Below are 14,945 nucleotides of genomic sequence, written 5' to 3'. Positions count from 1 at the left end.
GTATGTGTATGTGTGTGTGTGTATTTTGTTGTTGTTGTTGTTGTTAATCCTCACCTGAGGATATTTTCCCCTTGATTTTTAGAGAGAGTGGAAGGGAGGGGGAGACACACAGAGAGAAACATCGATGTGAGAGAGACATTGATTGGTTGCCTCCTGTCTGCCCCCTACCAGGGACGGGGATTGAGCCGGCAACCGAGGTACATGCCCTTGACCAGAATCGAACCTGGGACCCTTTAGTCAGACTGTCGATGCTCTATCCACTGAGCCAAACTGGCCAGGCCTAGTCTTCATATTTTGAGATTATTATTTTGACCAGTGTTTTTATTTATTTTCCTCGCTAGGGCTTTTTACCTATTTCAGGTGAATAAACAAAAGTAAATTCTAAAATACAAATATATTTTAAATTAATCTCTTATTTGATTCTTCAGTAGATTGGATCGGCAAGGAATCTTGTATTTGTATATGTTAAGCTATTGTATATTTGGATATGATTGTGAAGATTATTTACTTCCTTGTGAAATTTATTATCATCGACTCGATGTGCTGATTAATTTCTTTTGTATAATGAAATCTATTCTCTGGTCTTTTCTTAAATTCAGAAATTTGAGGAATTCTTCCAATGCATTGTTTTCTAAATGTGAGGTCATTGTACAAAGTCTAGAAAATACAGAAGATGGTAACAAAACTTTAACTTTTGAAATTCTAGTTAATTTTAGAGTTTGAACACCTTTAACTTTCAAAATCACTTTGCTATTAAGTAAACTTTATCATCTAAACTGTGTACAATACCTGCATTTAGAGAGATACATGGCTGAGCCATTTTTAAGAATGTGAATTTACGGGTTTGTCAAAGCTTTTTCTTGTCTGTATTTGTTCAGCTAGGTCATTTGCTAAAGCGGCAATTGAGAAACAGAGGTCGGCATTTATTCGTTGGGGAATTATGGCGGATTGGAACAATTGCTACTATACGTTTGACGGCAGTTACGAGGCCAAACAGTTGAGAATTTTCTACCAAATGTATGAGAAGGTACCAAAGTACTTTTTTCCTTTTTTCCTCTGGGAGTGTTAGATAGTTACAGAATCCCAGCTTTTCATAGACCGTCTTCGTCTTTTCTAGGGCCTGATTTACCGGTCTTACAAGCCTGTGTTTTGGTCTCCCTCATCGAGGTATTTGTGTGTTTTTGCTCATTAAAGGAGACATTTTGTGAGGCCTCCAGATCCTTATGTCTAATATGTTTCCACCTCAGAACTGCCTTGGCTGAAGCGGAACTGGAGTATAACCCCCAGCATGTCAGTCGCTCCGTGTATGTAAAATTCCCTCTCTCGAAACCTGCCCCCAAGTTGGCATCTCTCATAGGTGCGATTTATTCATATTTATTCATTGCTTGAGTTTATGACAGTTATGGGATTGGAACATTTGCTAACATATTTGAAACTCTGTTCCCACAGATGGTTCCTCTCCTGTTAGTGTTTTAGTCTGGACGACACAGCCTTGGACAATTCCAGCCAATCAGGCTGTTTGTTATATGCCAGATGCAAAGTAGGTAGAGCATTGCATTTTTTGTTTGTTTGTTTTTTAATCCACAAATAGGATCAGTTCTATCAGTAGCATTATTTTGAACTTATTTCATCCTCATTATTCTCTTAAAAGTTAATGTGTTATAACTTAACCGTGTTCATATAAACTTTAAGATTTTATTTCCACTTTTTTTTTTTTTTAAAACAAAACAGATGTAAGGGATGAAGTCCTTTGAAAATAGTACTTTTGGGATCTTGAAGTTAGTTTTTCTAAAATGGTAGTAACACATTTTAAATATTATCCGTGGCTTTTCTTCCATCATTGTTAGTAACGTTACCCTAAACTTTTATTTGAGGTACGCCGTTGTGAAGTGTTCCACATCTGGAGAGCTGTACATACTGGCTGCAGACAAAGTGACGTTTGTTGCTTCTGCTCTGAAAACAACATTTGAGGTTATTTCAACATTTTCAGGTGAAGATTTATAGATATTCTGACTATCACAGTCATCAAACTATTGGGTTGATTGAGGTACTTTGCTGAACGCTGCTCATTCTGAATCAAAACAGACGTGGCTTCTGCCTTTCTAGAATATACGTTACAGTGATTCCCCTGAAGGAGACTATACATTAAACATGATAGGGGTATAGAAAAATGTGAACATTGACAAAGGCACAACAGACAAAGTAATATTTCTGCCAAATATCCAATGTAAAATTGGACAAGTGTCCTTTCTATGAGGTAGAATGTACAAAGATCTTTTCAACTTTTTATCCAAAATTAAATTGCTAAAAATCATTTTTATCTGATGTAATCAAAAGAGCACGGAAGGAAGTAAATATATTTATTTTTGGTACATGATTTTACTAAGGAAATTGAGTAAATTTTGAAAATTAGTCCAAAAACAGTGCTTCAATCAAAAGTCTTTAGTGGGCTTCAATTGGGGACTGGTTTTGAGATATAACTGTGGAATCAGGGAAGTTTTAGAATTACCTTTGGCCGGGCTGGTGTGGCTCAGTGATTGAGTGTTGACTTGTGAACCAGGAGGTCACGGTTCAATTCCACGTCAGGGCACCTGCCTGGGTTGTGGCTCCATCCTCAATAGGGGCTGTGATAAATAAATAAATAAATAAATAAATAATTAGCTTTGATCCTTAGGAATGATATAGTTTTGAGTTTCTTACAAAAAAATGTTTTTTAAATGAATGAGGTAGCCCAAAATGGGAAGATTGCCTAACTAATAGTGAAGCCCTCTATCTAAATGCCTAGATTCAGGTTCTCCCTTCCTCTTTCTGAAATCAATAAAAATAAATAAACAAAATTACCTTTGATCCTTAGGAATGATATATCTTTGTGTTTCTTACAAAAAAATGTTTTTTTAAATGAATGAGATATCCCAAAATGGAAAGATTGCCTAACTAATAGTGAAACCCTCTATCTAAATGCATAGGTTCAGATACAAGCCAATTAGAAGTTCAAACAGTCTTAGCAAAAATAAAAAGGATTTTATGGGAAAGGCAGGAAAGAAGCTACAGAATGTTTATCACTTAATATCATTTGGTCCTTACTGGTGCAATAGGTAAGGAGGATCCAGTATATTCTTACTCTATACGCCCCTCTTTTCCTCCCCTCGCCAATCCCCTGCCTGCATTTTAAGTGCAAAATGTCTACTCCACAAGTTAGGTGTTGTTATGGAAGCTGAAAGGCTTTCTCTCAAGGCTTTTGAAAGTGGTTATAGTTAAGATCACTCTTCTAGATCATGTAATTGTTTCAAATTATTACTCTGCAGAGAATTAGTGGGTTGCTATTTTGAGCCACCACATTTCCGAGCAGTAGATGTAATTCTCACGGCTGGCAAAATAAGCTGGTGACAACTAGCTTAAGACTGATTAGAGTAGTAAGAATGTTGAACAGCTAAAGCAGCATAATTTGTATGGGGTAGGTTTTCTTTGCAGAAAGAATATATTGTTTCTTATTAATCACTAAGAGCTCCCAGAGCAAGGGAAGGGGGAGGCCGGGCGTGGGCCGGTCTCGGGCCAGGCTGCTCCTCTTGTCTGCTCTGTTGCTGCTCTTAGGGAGGTAGGAGAATTGCCCTCTGAGATGATTCTTTTCATTGTGCTTTTCTTTGCCTTCAGGTGCCGATTTGGAAAGTGGTACTTGCGCTCATCCTTTAATTCCCGATAAAATCTCTCCGCTCCTACCTGCAAATCATGTGACCATGACCAAAGGCACGGGATTGGTTCACACAGCCCCCGCTCATGGTATGGAAGATTACAGTGTAGCTTCCCAACACAACCTGTCCACGGTACTGGTCCTCTTCCTTCCTTTTTAATCGCTGCTTTCGTAGAATTAAAGTGATAAACCGAGTAACATCTTTCTTTTTTTATAATAAACAATCACTTATCATCATAATTGTGAAATTTGTGCAATATGCTGGAGCTTCATTAATTCACCCTAATTGAGAAAGATTTCCCAGACAACACAAAATCAGCGTAAAATTAAATTTGAAGAATGTATATTGAGTGGGGGCAGCTTTTTCTTTCAAATATGAAGTCACATGGACAAATTACTTTCTCTGAAAATTGGCAAGTGGATTTTACTAGTTTTACTAGTTGAAAAGAACAGGTGTTTTTAAAACTATATAGTCCTCTCTAAATTAATTTTACACACATCAATTGCTTAGCAAGTTTTTCCATTTAAAGGTGAGTTTCAAAGTCATCACTGTAGAATTCTATGTATGTTGCCATAGATCCATGAATTAATAGAGATCAAATTAAAAGTGATGTTTTACTTTTTAGTAAACATTAAGTCTCTGCTTTAATAAGACATTTTGCCTTTAGTGATGTAAATGTATAAATTTACATTTCCTTGTCACTGAATAAGTCCTCGAAATTTCACTGTAGTGAAAGTCTAGACCAGGGGTGGGCAAACTGTTTGACTCGAGGGCCACAGTGGGTTCTTAAACTGGACCGGAGGGCCGGAACAAAAGCATGGATGGAGTGTTTGTGTGAACTAATATAAATTCAAAGTAAACATCATTACATAAAAGGGTACGGTCTTTTTTTTCAATAGTTTTATTCATTTCAAACGGGCTGGATCCGGCCCGCAGGCCGTAGTTTGCCCACAGCTGGTCTAGACCAAGCATGTCAAACTCGCTGCCGGTGGGCTGCACGCCTCGTCTGTTAGACTGAGATGTCTTATCTGTATTGTCTTGCCAGATACTGTCATAGGTAAAATGTCTTGATACTCTAATTTTTCAAAATGACACTTTGTAGGATTGTTTGGTGGATGAAGATGGCGTTTTCACAGCAGCTGCCGGGCCTGAACTTCAAAACAAGGCCGTCCTTGACGAGGGGACGGATGTGGGTGAGTATTGTGTATGTTGGTGTCATAAATCCGTATTTTCTGAAAAGTAGCCAGCAGGAGCCTTGACTTATGCTCCCATTTTATAGTTTCAACAAAAACAAAAGGCTAAAACGACGTCTTATTTTGCCATGTGGTTTAAAATAGAGTGTAGAGTATTTCATATCTTCCTTTGAAGATGCTCTGTTTAAGCAAATCAAGGTGTGGGCAGGGCCGCGCTCCCTCTGAGAGATCTGTGGACGAATCCTTTCGTGCCTCTTCCGTTTCCGGTGGCTCCTGGTCATCCCTGGGTTAAACCAGTCCTTGGTGTACAGGTGTTTCTCCAGTCTCTGCCTCCAGTCCACCGTCCTCCTCTGTGTGACTGTGTTCTTTCCTCTTGTAAGGACAGTGATGGGGTTAGGGCTCACTCTAGTCCTGTGACTTCATCTTCACTCGATCACATCTACGAAGACCCCATTTCCAAATAAGCTCACATTCACAGGGTCTGGGAGTGAGGGCTTAAGCATCTCTTTTTGGGGAACAAAATTCAACTCGCTGTGCCTGGTTTCTTCCGGAAAACATGGTCACCATTTTAAGAACCTAGACATGTAAGATTGTGACTCTGAATTTCAGGTGTAGAATTCTAAGTGTATCGTGTTCATCTTTCCTTTGAAGTGAAGGCAGTGGGATAATCCGGAGTCTGGTTAAGGTTTTATAGTCCCTGCGTGTTTTGCCAGGAGAGTCCCAGGTTATGCCTGTGGTACTTGGTAGGTGGCTATTCTTCCTGCACCTGCTGGTGCAGATGTAGGTCTCCTGGGAGTATTGAGGGTTACTAGGGCTTTCATAGTACTTGTAAATATGTCTAACGCAAATTGTTACTGACTTTTTTTTTTAGTTATAAAGATGCTTCAGGCTTCAAAGAATTTGTTGCTAGAGGAAAAATTGGTGCACAGTTATCCCTACGACTGGAGGACTAAGAAACCAGTTGTTATACGTGCCAGCAAGCAGTGGTTCATAAACATCTCGGAACTCAAGGCCACAGCCAAGGTAGGAAGGCGTCTTACTGCGGGCTGGGCTTTCTCGTTCTCAGTGAGGGAGGGCTGCTGTTAGGATCTCAGTGTGAGGCGGAGGGAGGGTGTGGTGCTGTTAGGATTTGGTCTCATAAGATCGTAGAATTTCAGATCAGGAATAACCTTGGATTTCCATTCCTCGTTATATACATGGGAAAAATTAGCCTGAGAAGGGCTAAGTGACTTGTCCAAATCCTGCCCAGTGCAGTGAAAGTGTCACAGAATTGGGACAGAATGGAGCTTGGCAAATTGTTTAATCTCTCAGAACCTCCGTTTACTCATCTGTTTAAAGTGATCATAACGCCTACCTCCTGGAATAGGCGGATAAACGATTCTGGAATAGGAGTCTGGCACATGAGGGTTCAATACAATACTTTCAAGACCCTTGGTTTTCCTCAGATTGAAATTTTAGTCTATTTGAAAAGCTGTTGCTTTGTGTTGATACTTTAGAACAGATGTTCTAAAGTTTTATATGTATTTGAGCTCTTTTATTAAACAAAATGTTGGCATGGCAGTTTGGGGCCCTCGCCAAAGCTATGTGTAGCAGTTTGCATTTTCTGAATTTGTATTGAGTGGACAGTTGTGACATGGACTGTTTGTTTGTTTGTTTGTTTGTTTTGACATCCCATGAAGCCCTTATAAATGTTAAAATTTGTAACTTCCAGCTCTGCGCAGACTTTTGGATGCAAAACATCTTAGTCTGATGCAGTATGCTGAAGCTGTTTTTAAAAAATGTCTTATATACAATTTTCAGTTGCTCTTGGCAGAGCTAGAACAGAGTGATGTACTATCATGCTTCTTTCGCCCAAGTTCAACAACAATCAACTTACGACCAATTTTTTTTTTTTTACCTAAACCCCTCCCACCACTCACTTTTTGTTGTTAATCTGACCCGAAGATATTTGCTCCAGTGATTTTTAGAGTGGAAGGCAGGGAGGGAGAAGAGAGAGTCAGAGAAAAAGAGAGAGAGTGGGAAAGAAAGAGAGAGAGCGAGAGAGAGAGAGAGAGAGAGAGAGAGAGAGAGAACCACTGATGTGAGAGAAACACATCAGTTGGTTGCCTCTTACACCTGCCCCAACTGGGGGAAGGGAGCAAGACACATTGATTCGTTGCCTCCCGCATGCGCCCTGAATGGGACTGGGGATGGACCCTGCAACAGAGGTACATGCCCTCGACAGGCAATCACACCCCGAACCCTTTGGTGGGTGAGCTGACCCTCCAACCACTGAGCCAAACTGGCCAGGGCCCACCACTCATTTTTTACTCCCTATCCACTGGATTTTTTTTTTTTAAATTTTGTTTTATTGCTTAAAGTATTACAACGAGTAGTGCATGTCTCCTTTTTTTCCCCCTTGACCTTCCCCCAGCCTCCCCTACCCCCCAGTGTCTTGTGTCCGTTGGTTATGCTTATATGCATGCATACAAGTCCTTCGGTTGATCTCTTACCCCTCCCCCCGCCCCCCCCCACTGTATTGTTTTAAAACATATTTCAGGCATTCTTTCTTCCATAAACATTTCAGCACGTGAATCTGAAAGATAAAGATTCTTTAAAACATAATTCTAGTGGCATCATCACCACCTTAAATAAGTAATAGTTATTCCATAACAAAATCAAATATCTCTCAGCATTCACGTTTCTTGGATATTTAAACCAGGCGTTAAATTGAATGGCAGGTTTTGTCATTCTGCCAGTAGGTGGTGCTGCAAATGGCTTTGGGGGAGAAGGGGTTTCTGTTAAGGAATCGACACATGAAACTGAAAATATAAAAATGCTTTTATTCATGGGTAGGGAGATTTTAAAAATGAAGTTAACGTATTTTGGCCTTTTTTGAGCTTATTACCAAACATTTTTGCTAGATAATTTGTGTTTTTAGTAATTAACAAATGAAATGAAATCAGATGTTAGTAATTAGATGTTAGTAATTTTCAGCTCTTGCTTGCGGGGTGGTGGGGGGCAAGGAGGGAGCGTTCTTGAGAGATGAGAAGCAGCAAGTGAAGGAGAAGTCACTTATTTTGAGAATGTGTTTTTCCATTTTAAACCATACTATATGCAATTAGGTTAGTTTGCAATCCTTGTTTGTCCACCTATGACAGTAGTTTTTCTTAAGCATTTAAAAAATGATTGAATTCAAGTTTGAATTGATTTTAACTCTAGTTTAATGAAGTATAATACTTCTACTAAACCTGTTATTACTACCTGTTATTGCTAGTTTTAGTCTGGTGCTTAGAAATGGTATAAAATCTTTCATTACATACTCAGAAGCTGCCGTCTGCTCTCTTTTCTTTTAATATATATTTTATTGATTTTTCACAGAGAAGAAGAGAGAGGGATAGACAGTTAGAAACATCGATGTGAGAGAAACATTGATCAGCTGCCTCCTGCACACTCCCTACTGGGGATGTGCCCGCAACCAAGGTACATGCCCTTGGCCGGAATCGAACCTGGGACCCTTCAGTCCGCAGGCCGATGCTCTATCCACTGAGCCAAACCGGTTAGGGCTGCCGTCTGCTCTTGATGCTCTTTATTAGGTCCTTCGTGGTCCCGGTTCAACTGCCATGTTTGCTCTGAAATGTGTAGTGTTTAAGGTAGTTTTTTGGGGAAGGAGAGTTGGCAGGGGACATGCAGATGAGTATAAATATCTCAAGAAAAGAACTATATTAGGATAAATAGTGATGGTTCTAGGAAACTCGTTCTGCTTTCTCTCACTGGACTTGCTTTGTGAATCAATTGCAGGAATTGTTAAAAAAGGTGAAATTCATTCCTGGATCAGCCCAGAATGCCATGGTGGACATGATGGACCGGCGGCCATATTGGTGTATATCCAGGCAACGAGTGTGGGGTGTTCCGATTCCCGTGTTCCATCATAAGACAAAAGACGAAGTCTTGATCAACAGGTAGGACTTTCTGAATATTTTCAACATTTTAAAGTGAGTTGTATTTCCCTCAGAAATGGAAAAATAGTGGATTATTGAGAACTCCTAATGGATGTTAAATAAAATATTCTAAAATAATTATCTTTGGGGGGGGATAAAATATAAATTTCAGAAAGATCCTTTCACTATGATTGAAATTTGAATAGCTATGTCTTTTCAGTGTTTATACATAGGAACAGAGGCTCCGAGGTTTTTTTTCTATGAGAATTCACTGTTGCTCTATGCCAGGCCGTGTGTTAGAATAAGCTGTCGGGAATCCAAAGATGGACAGTGTTTCGTGGGGGAGTCCCAGGGTGTAACTTTTATTTATGAATTAGAGTCACTCTTACTGAGTCTACCCTCCCTTTCATCGGGAATAGTGTCATGTGATTGTGTAGATGCTTTATAATTTAAGAAGCTATAATACAACTCAATGTATAAAATTACATTTGTTGTAGTGATTGCATTCCCAATTGTAGCTTATTTTTTTCTTAAGTTGTTTTTTTCCATTTGGAAAGATAACACATGGACATAGCAAATAGTTTGGAGCAGAAAAGCTTATATAGTGCAAAGGAGATTTTTCCCCAGGCCAAACACTTGACCCTTTGAGTTAGTGAACAAGATTCCCGTGGTCCCTGCTCAGATGAGATGGTGGTCTACTCTAGCTGATGTACCTTCTAGGAAGTTAGGGCGGCTGCCCGACTTGTGTCACCCACACATGTGGGAAGGGGAACAGTAGTCACTCCCTTCAGGAAGAGGTTTTTACTTGTTTTGAGTACATTTGTTTTAATTTGGTTTATGGACTTTTTACTAAATTATTCTGTAAGACGAGTCAGGAGTGTGAGCACGTTTTGTGAGTTGTTTCACATTTCATCCGTGAGGATGAGCGAGGCTTTGAAGGCATGCAGGCCGTCAGGTGGAGGGGAGTCAGGAGCCTGCAGACACGGGGGAATGGCCTACGTTGGGTTTGTCATCATTGTTGTGAAAGGTTCTCCGTTTCATCGTCAACATTAGCAGCAGATCTTCAGGTAGAGCTTTTATGAAAATGCGTATTTTAGAGTTTTAAAATGTGGTTTTTGGTTTGTTTTGATTTAATCACTTAGAGCCCACACATTGGGTGTGAAAGTTCCTTTTCAATCTGAAATATGCTTGTCGCTCCTTCATCTGTCGCTCCTTCCCAGGGGTCTGACACCTCTGGCCGCCTGGTCCAGGCAGCACGAGAGGCTGGCCCTGGGGTAAATACTGGACCACACGCCTGCTCACTTGCTTCTTTCACAGAGGATGTGGCGTTGGAGTAGGCCTTGCGGATGAGCTAGAACCGTGGTCGGCAAACGTGAAAGGTTCTCCGTTTCATCGTCAACATTAGCAGCAGATCTTCAGGTAGAGCTTTTATGAAAATGTGTATTTTAGAGTTTTAAAATGTTGATTAAAGTGGTTTTTGGTTTGTTTTGATTTAATCACTTATACCCATGCACAGAAGTCGGTTTTCGGCCTGGGCGAGTCTATTTTGAAGCAGTACTGTTGATATTTGGCTTGTTGACTAATGAGTTTGCCGACCACTGAAGGACATCTGGGGAAGTAGTGGGATCTGCAGGTGCCGGGAGCTGTGGGGGAAAGTAGAATGCAGCACGAGAGGCTGGCCCTGGGGTAAATACTGACCCACACGCCTGCTCACTTGCTTCTCTCACAGAGGATGTGGCGTTGGAGTAGGCCTCACGGATGAGCTAGGACATCTGGGGAAGTATTGGGATCTGCAGGAGCCGAGGAGCTGTGGGGGAGGGAGGAGTAGAACGTGTGTGTAGGAGCCATAATGCGCTGAGTGTTTGTGAGGGAACTTCAGAAAGATGAACTCTAGGAAACACTGGTTGGGGGAAATTATAGTGAGTCTTGAGTACTAGGTTAAGGAATTTAAGCTTTTAAGTAGACATGAAGAGTGAGAGTATGTTTCAGGAAAAGAAACTAGATTCTGGAGACCAGGAAGTCATAAGGCTTTTTATTACCATTATAATTTTATTAAAATTTGGAGCTGAGACTCTTTGAACCTAAATATTGTTGCTCATGTTTTATTACCATTATAATTTTATTAAAATTTGGAACTGAAACTCTTTGAACCTAAATATTGTTGCTTATGTGTTGTTGTTTTTTAATTGAGAGCTTGATCAGATATAACTACTAAGACCTTATTACCTCTATTAAGAATTAAAGTTGAGATAAGTGCACTCAAGTGAGAGAAACAGACAGACAGACATAGACGTCTAGACATTGATCAGTTGCCTCCCATATGCCGCCCCGACCAGGGATCGAACCCGCAACCTTTGGCTGCACAGGATGATGCTTCAAACCAACTGAGCGACCCGGCCAGGGCGGAACAAGTGTGTTAGGGGATTTTCTTGAATTGATTGAAGTAGACCCTGTGTGTATATTAGTAAGCAGAGCAAACGGATTTATTGGATTATTATTTCATCAGGACAGTTAAATGGCACATAGGCTGATTGATCAGTAAGCTGGGTGAAATAAATGCGAGCTTCGTCGGAAAAACACAAGCAGATATTCATCAGGTACCATTTATGTTTTATTTATAGTCAGTGCATTTACATGGCTGTTACAGACTCTTTTTTGTGTGTGTTGCCTGCATGGTCCCAGTTGGTTTCTGATTCCGAAGTCGTAGAGATATACAGAATATTGGCCTACAGAAATGACAGACACACTTAGCCACACTGTCTGTCAATTCATAGGTCATTTTCCTGTACACCATTTGTTGGCTCACAACTCGGCCCCACGCACTGAGGGCTGGGAGGGACCGGAGGAAGAGGCAGCCCACTCCTGACTGGTAGGTGGCAGGTTGTGAGACAGGGAGCTTAGCCGAGATGAGAACCACAGTGACCATGATCTGCTGTCTTTCTTGGATGTGCCTTTATATTGCAGCGAGTTGGTAACCATCAAAAGTAACAGCATCTCCACTGGAAATTGGTACACAGTCCACATGGAGTTGCTGTTACACTTGATAACTCCATTATGTGTATCAAAAGATGCCTTCAGCTTTTCTTGATGAAAGTCTATAATAATCTCGTAAGTATACTGAAACTCTGATGTTTAATTTTGATTTGAAATAATTTTCTCATCTACATTTATATTCATATTTGTAGTTTCTCAAATAATTCCATTTCTGTCTTTAACATCATCAGTCATTTTCTGAATCTGTAATTTAATGCCATTATAATTCAGGTGGAAATCTATTTCTAGTTAACAAAGATAAAATAAGTACTTTTTAGCATAAAAAAAGATAAACTATAGAAACACTTGCTACCTAGGAAGGAAAAGAAGTTGTTAAATTCCTTTCACCATTTCAGATGATTATAATTAATTTAACAGTATAAATGCAATAGTTAACCTACGCATTTAAGGAACTTAGTAGCTCCTGATTTCTGGAAATGATGAGAAATTTCCTAGAAACAGTCTAGGAATTTCTAATTTAAGTTGGGTGTAAGCTTTGGCTACCTCAAATTTTTACTCATGTTCATGGCCATTTGGTAAAAAATTATAATGTGTATTAAACAAAGAAAATTTCTACAAATAGGTTTCCTTCACCTTTCAAACATAAGCATAGCATAAAGGTAAAAAATAGCTCCCTTCTCTGATTTCAGTGTGTTCCAGAATTAAATTTAGTACGTAAATAGGAAATATTTAGTCTCTTACCTTCATCTGGTAACTTACAGAAGAAGAGAAGTTCTTGTAGTCTTTAGTATTTCTTGCTTCTATGCAGACAAATGCAGGACACACTGGACAGCAACCGTTTCTTCATTACCTAGTAACCCTAATGCTGCTTAATTTCCAATAACACGCTAAATAAGCTTCCAGCCTCATCGATGTCAAAGTCCAGGGGGATTGGTTGGTGCTATAGTTGCTTTTACTGCCAGGGCATTTTCGCTGATTGAAACCTGTTGGGCACATAGTGCATGTGTTTAGATAAGGCTCTTGCGTAAAGTACAAAGTTTTATGATGGACTTATCGCTTTATGAAATACAGCGTTAGAATGGAAGCATATAGGTTAGGTACTGATAAGCAGTTCCACCCACTCTCGTCGACAGTAATTTACACTGATCTTCAGGTTATAAGTTAACTGTTAAATATAGGCTATTATTAACAAAACTAGAGGCCTGGTGCACGAAATTCGTGCACTGGTGGGGGTGGCAGTGTCCCTCAGCCCAGCCTGCACCCTCTCCAATCTGGGACCCCTCGGGGGATGTCCAACTGCCAGTTTAAGCCCGATCCCTGTGGATCGGGCCATCCCTCTCACAATTTGGGACTGCTGGCTCACAGCTGCTCACCTGCCTTCCTGCCTGTTTGCCCCTAACTACTTCTGCCTGCCAGCCTGATCACCCCCTAACCACTCCCCTGCCAGCCTGATTGATGCCTAACTGCTCCCCTGCTGGCCCGATCGCCCCCAACTGCCCCCCCCTGCTGGCTTGGTCCCCCCAACTGCCCTCCCCTGCTGGCCTGGTCACCCCCAACTGCCCTCCCCTGCCAGCTTGGTTCCCCCAAACTTCCCTCCCCTGCTGGCCATCTTGTGGCAGCCGTCTTGTGCGAGGGGGGGATGGTCAATTTGCATATTCCCGCTTTATTGTATAGGATGGGGGAATTCTTAACTTTCCAAAGATAAATTTTGAATTCTTCCTTGTATTTTTTTCTGAGGGATATTTGATATCACTAAAAAAATGCCTATCAAATAGTTTAAAAAATTTTAAAGCATGATCTCAGTTTCGTTATAAGAAATTTACATTTCTAAGTATTTATCCAAGGGACATAAGGGGACCAATGTCTTGTGCATTGATGTATATGTAAGGAGGTCCCATACAGTTGTTTATAAAAGAACATAATGGTATAGGAAAGAGATAACTTAAGTCAATTTCAGAAGAATGAATGTGCAGTCATTAAAAGTGGTAGCTCAGCTCTTAATGGGTGCCAGTTCCCTGTGTGTGAAAATGAATGAATGGAGCCCATCCAGCATGTGGCTGTTCTAGGGCTTTGCTGCAGATCTATGAGTATCTTTCAAGCAGTTGTGTAGCCTTTGCTTGTATTTTTCCCCTCAAAGTTATCTTACTGTATTTTGTTTAAACATTACATTTATTTTTATTTTGTGATCCAGCAAACCTCAAGTCTGTAGGTTGGATGTGTGTGTTCATTTTTACTGCAAGTTTTGTTCTTAAAACTCTCTCCCAGAGTTTCTTAGGATCATTCGGACCCCCAGAGTCCAAGTCAAGAGAAAATTGTCACTTTGTGACACCAGTTCTGGGCATTTAACTTGTGATCTGTTTAGAATGCGAGGATGTTTTTCTCTTTGAAACCTGCATTCTTATGTATCAGAAGTTTTGTTCAGTTTTATCCTCTAACTCCAGAATTGTGTTTAATTTAGTTTTAAAAGTGTGAGTAATAGTTGTCTACAGTCTCAAAATAGAATTGAGTAAATGTAGCAATTAAATCATGAATTTTAGTTCGACTAGAGGGGGTGGGTTTTTACAATTTCTTAGTAACATGCCAGCTGCAAACTCAGAATCTTTCTTTGATGTTTGGTATTTCTAGTTATTGACGAGGTAGAGTAACTGAGTATAGCTCAGTAATACTTATAGTAAATCTTCACTGAGTTACCTGCTATTTAGGGATGTGAAAAAGCGTTGACTTTGGCATTCTACAATGGACATGTCAAAAAAAGGGGACATGTCAGTATCACCTGTAGTTGTAAGTTGCTTTTCCCGGTGTCCACGGCGACTGAAGCTCAGGAGAAGAGTATGCTGTGCTCCTGTCAGGATCTACTAAGTCGCAGGTGGACTCCGGTCCTTGGACTCGGTGCTCCTTCTGTCAGCACTGATCTCCTGAGACTCCCTGTGCCCCGCCTTCCCCTGGCTCATGGCTAGTCCTTGTGCCTCTGCTTCGCAAACCGGAGAGATGAGTGTGTGTTTGCTGTAAGTGGTGGTCTTTTAGATGCGCTAGAGAGGCTGAATAGCAAAGGAAAAACATTTGAACCGTGATTTAGGAGACACGCTTTCAAGGCCTGGCTTTCACTGTTTCTGGCTTAGGCTCACGAGTGTTAAGGAACCAGGAGGCTC

At 40.5% G+C, this 14,945-nt stretch overlaps 1 protein-coding gene across 1 annotated transcript in view; it reads left to right on the top strand.

The window, feature by feature from the left end:
• Positions 1-879: 879 nt before the first annotated feature.
• The window catches only part of IARS2 (isoleucyl-tRNA synthetase 2, mitochondrial), a 29,034-nt gene continuing 14,968 nt past the window's right edge, over positions 880-14,945 (top strand). Inside the window, exons 1-9 of the mRNA XM_015562372.1 lie at positions 880-1,027; positions 1,118-1,167; positions 1,248-1,357; positions 1,450-1,540; positions 1,875-1,990; positions 3,652-3,821; positions 4,792-4,882; positions 5,754-5,905; positions 8,663-8,823. Coding sequence (XP_015417858.1) covers positions 941-1,027; positions 1,118-1,167; positions 1,248-1,357; positions 1,450-1,540; positions 1,875-1,990; positions 3,652-3,821; positions 4,792-4,882; positions 5,754-5,905; positions 8,663-8,823 — 1,028 coding nt within the window. The 5' untranslated portion in view covers positions 880-940. The remainder of the gene's footprint in view (positions 1,028-1,117; positions 1,168-1,247; positions 1,358-1,449; positions 1,541-1,874; positions 1,991-3,651; positions 3,822-4,791; positions 4,883-5,753; positions 5,906-8,662; positions 8,824-14,945) is intronic.

The sequence above is a fragment of the Myotis davidii genome, unplaced genomic scaffold (assembly GCF_000327345.1).
Source record: "Myotis davidii unplaced genomic scaffold, ASM32734v1 scaffold174, whole genome shotgun sequence".
NCBI classification, from domain to species: Eukaryota; Metazoa; Chordata; class Mammalia; order Chiroptera; family Vespertilionidae; genus Myotis; species Myotis davidii.
This window is presented reverse-complemented; position numbering and strand designations above follow the sequence as displayed.